This window comes from Priapulus caudatus, unplaced genomic scaffold (assembly GCF_000485595.1).
Source record: "Priapulus caudatus unplaced genomic scaffold, Priapulus_caudatus-5.0.1 Scaffold284, whole genome shotgun sequence".
NCBI classification, from domain to species: domain Eukaryota; kingdom Metazoa; phylum Priapulida; class Priapulimorpha; order Priapulimorphida; family Priapulidae; genus Priapulus; species Priapulus caudatus.
In genome coordinates this window covers 319,960-321,668 of record NW_014577345.1, presented here as the reverse complement: position 1 = coordinate 321,668, position 1,709 = coordinate 319,960, and the positions used below count along the sequence as shown (strand labels likewise).

The 1,709-nt window shown below is 56.4% G+C and overlaps 1 protein-coding gene across 1 annotated transcript in view; it reads left to right on the top strand.

The window, feature by feature from the left end:
* The window catches only part of LOC106808529 (eyes absent homolog 4-like), a 34,932-nt gene that overhangs the window by 8,133 nt on the left and 25,090 nt on the right, over positions 1-1,709 (top strand). The window contains exon 2 of the mRNA XM_014811286.1: positions 678-785. Within this exon, the coding sequence (XP_014666772.1) occupies positions 678-785 (108 nt within the window). The remainder of the gene's footprint in view (positions 1-677; positions 786-1,709) is intronic.

Genomic DNA, 1,709 nt, shown 5'->3' with positions numbered 1-1,709 from the left:
GTCTACAGCTTCACACTTATCTACATTAAGTGGACAGCTTCACACTCTATCTACATTAAGTCTACAGCTTCACACTATATCTACATTAAGTCCACAGCTTCACACTCTATCTACATTAAGTCCACAGCTTCACACTATATCTACATTAAGTCCACAGCTTCACACTCTATCTACATTAAGTCCACAGCTTCACACTCTATCTACATTAAGTCCACAGCTTCACACTNGCACGCACGCACGCACGCACGCACACACACACACACACCAGAGGCTCATTATCGCTTATGTTCTGCCACCAATAGTTAGCAGTAAGTCACGATGACTATTTGAGATGCTAACAACTCCAGCTCATCGCTTGATACCCGTATAACGTCTGCTTGCGTCCACCCCCACCCCACCCCACCCATCCACCACCACCCCGGCCCGCCCGTCCGCTATCAGTTTCCGTGTTACCGCTTACACTTTATTTTTACTTTTGTTATTACCCGTACTGTTACCTCTTACTCTCTACAGACCCTCCACACACCAACCCCCACCACCACCGCCCCACCCATCCACACCCGCCCCACGATCGCCCTGCCCCACCCTCCACTCCCGCCCCACCCTTGCCCGCTACCCAGTTTACGTGTTGCCTCTTACACTTTATTTGCGTTTGTTTCATGGCACCGCGCATGTAGATCACGCCTCGCAGCATCCTCCGCGCTTGCATCTAGACATGAGCGCGGCCGCGCGCGGCCTCTGCGAAGCACACCATAGCAACACGAGCGTCCCCACCGACCAGCCAGGTATGTACTACTCCTGACAGTAGCTCCCCCTCACTCGATCGCAACCTCCCCTCCCCTGCCGCCACGTGTGCGGACTGGCCCGCTCTCAGCCCCCTCCCCCTGGCCCGCTCTCAGCCCCCTCCCCCTGGCCCGCTCTCAGCCCCACCCTCTCCCTGGCCCACTCTCAGCCCCACCCTCTCCCTGGCCCGCTCTCAGCCCCCTTCCCGCCCCGACCTGCGTGCGGTTCTACTGCAGGCGATGTTGCGCCCTCTAGCGGGAGCGCGGGCGACGTGGCGCTTTCTAGAGAGAGCACAGGCGTTCTCCGCGAGTACCCTCATAGCGGGGCCCTTCTTCCCACGCCCGCCTGCGGGGCCCTTCCTTCCGTGCCCCCTGCGGGGCCCTTCCTCCCCCGCCCCTGTGAGCTGGGGGCCTACGGTTCAATTGATTAAGATTTAAGTTTTTTAGGTCGAATGCATTCTTCGCGTTTGAATCAGCCGAAATTGGATTAAAATGTCGACAGCAGCAGATGTGTCTAGACGCGTGTAGCCAAGCTGTTCTGAAGCATTTACAGGCACATACAGATGCAGACACGCACGCATGCACGCACGCACGCACGCACGCACGCACACACACACAGACAAACAGACTTCCCCTATCTCAATCTCGCACGCACGCACGCACGCACGCACGCACGCACGCACGCACACACAGACAGACTCCCCACTATCTCAATCTCTTTCTCTCTTCTCCCTCTCTCTTTCTTTTCGTTCTCTCTCTCTCTCTCTCTCTCTGTCTCTCTCTGCATCTCTGTCTCTTTATGTCTCTCTTCTCTCTCCTTATATCTCTTCTCTCTCCTTCTCCTCTCATCCTTATTCCTCCGCTTCCTAGGTCACCTCCCACCGCACCCTCCCCCCCCACCGTCCGGCAGATACACATCTTCGACTT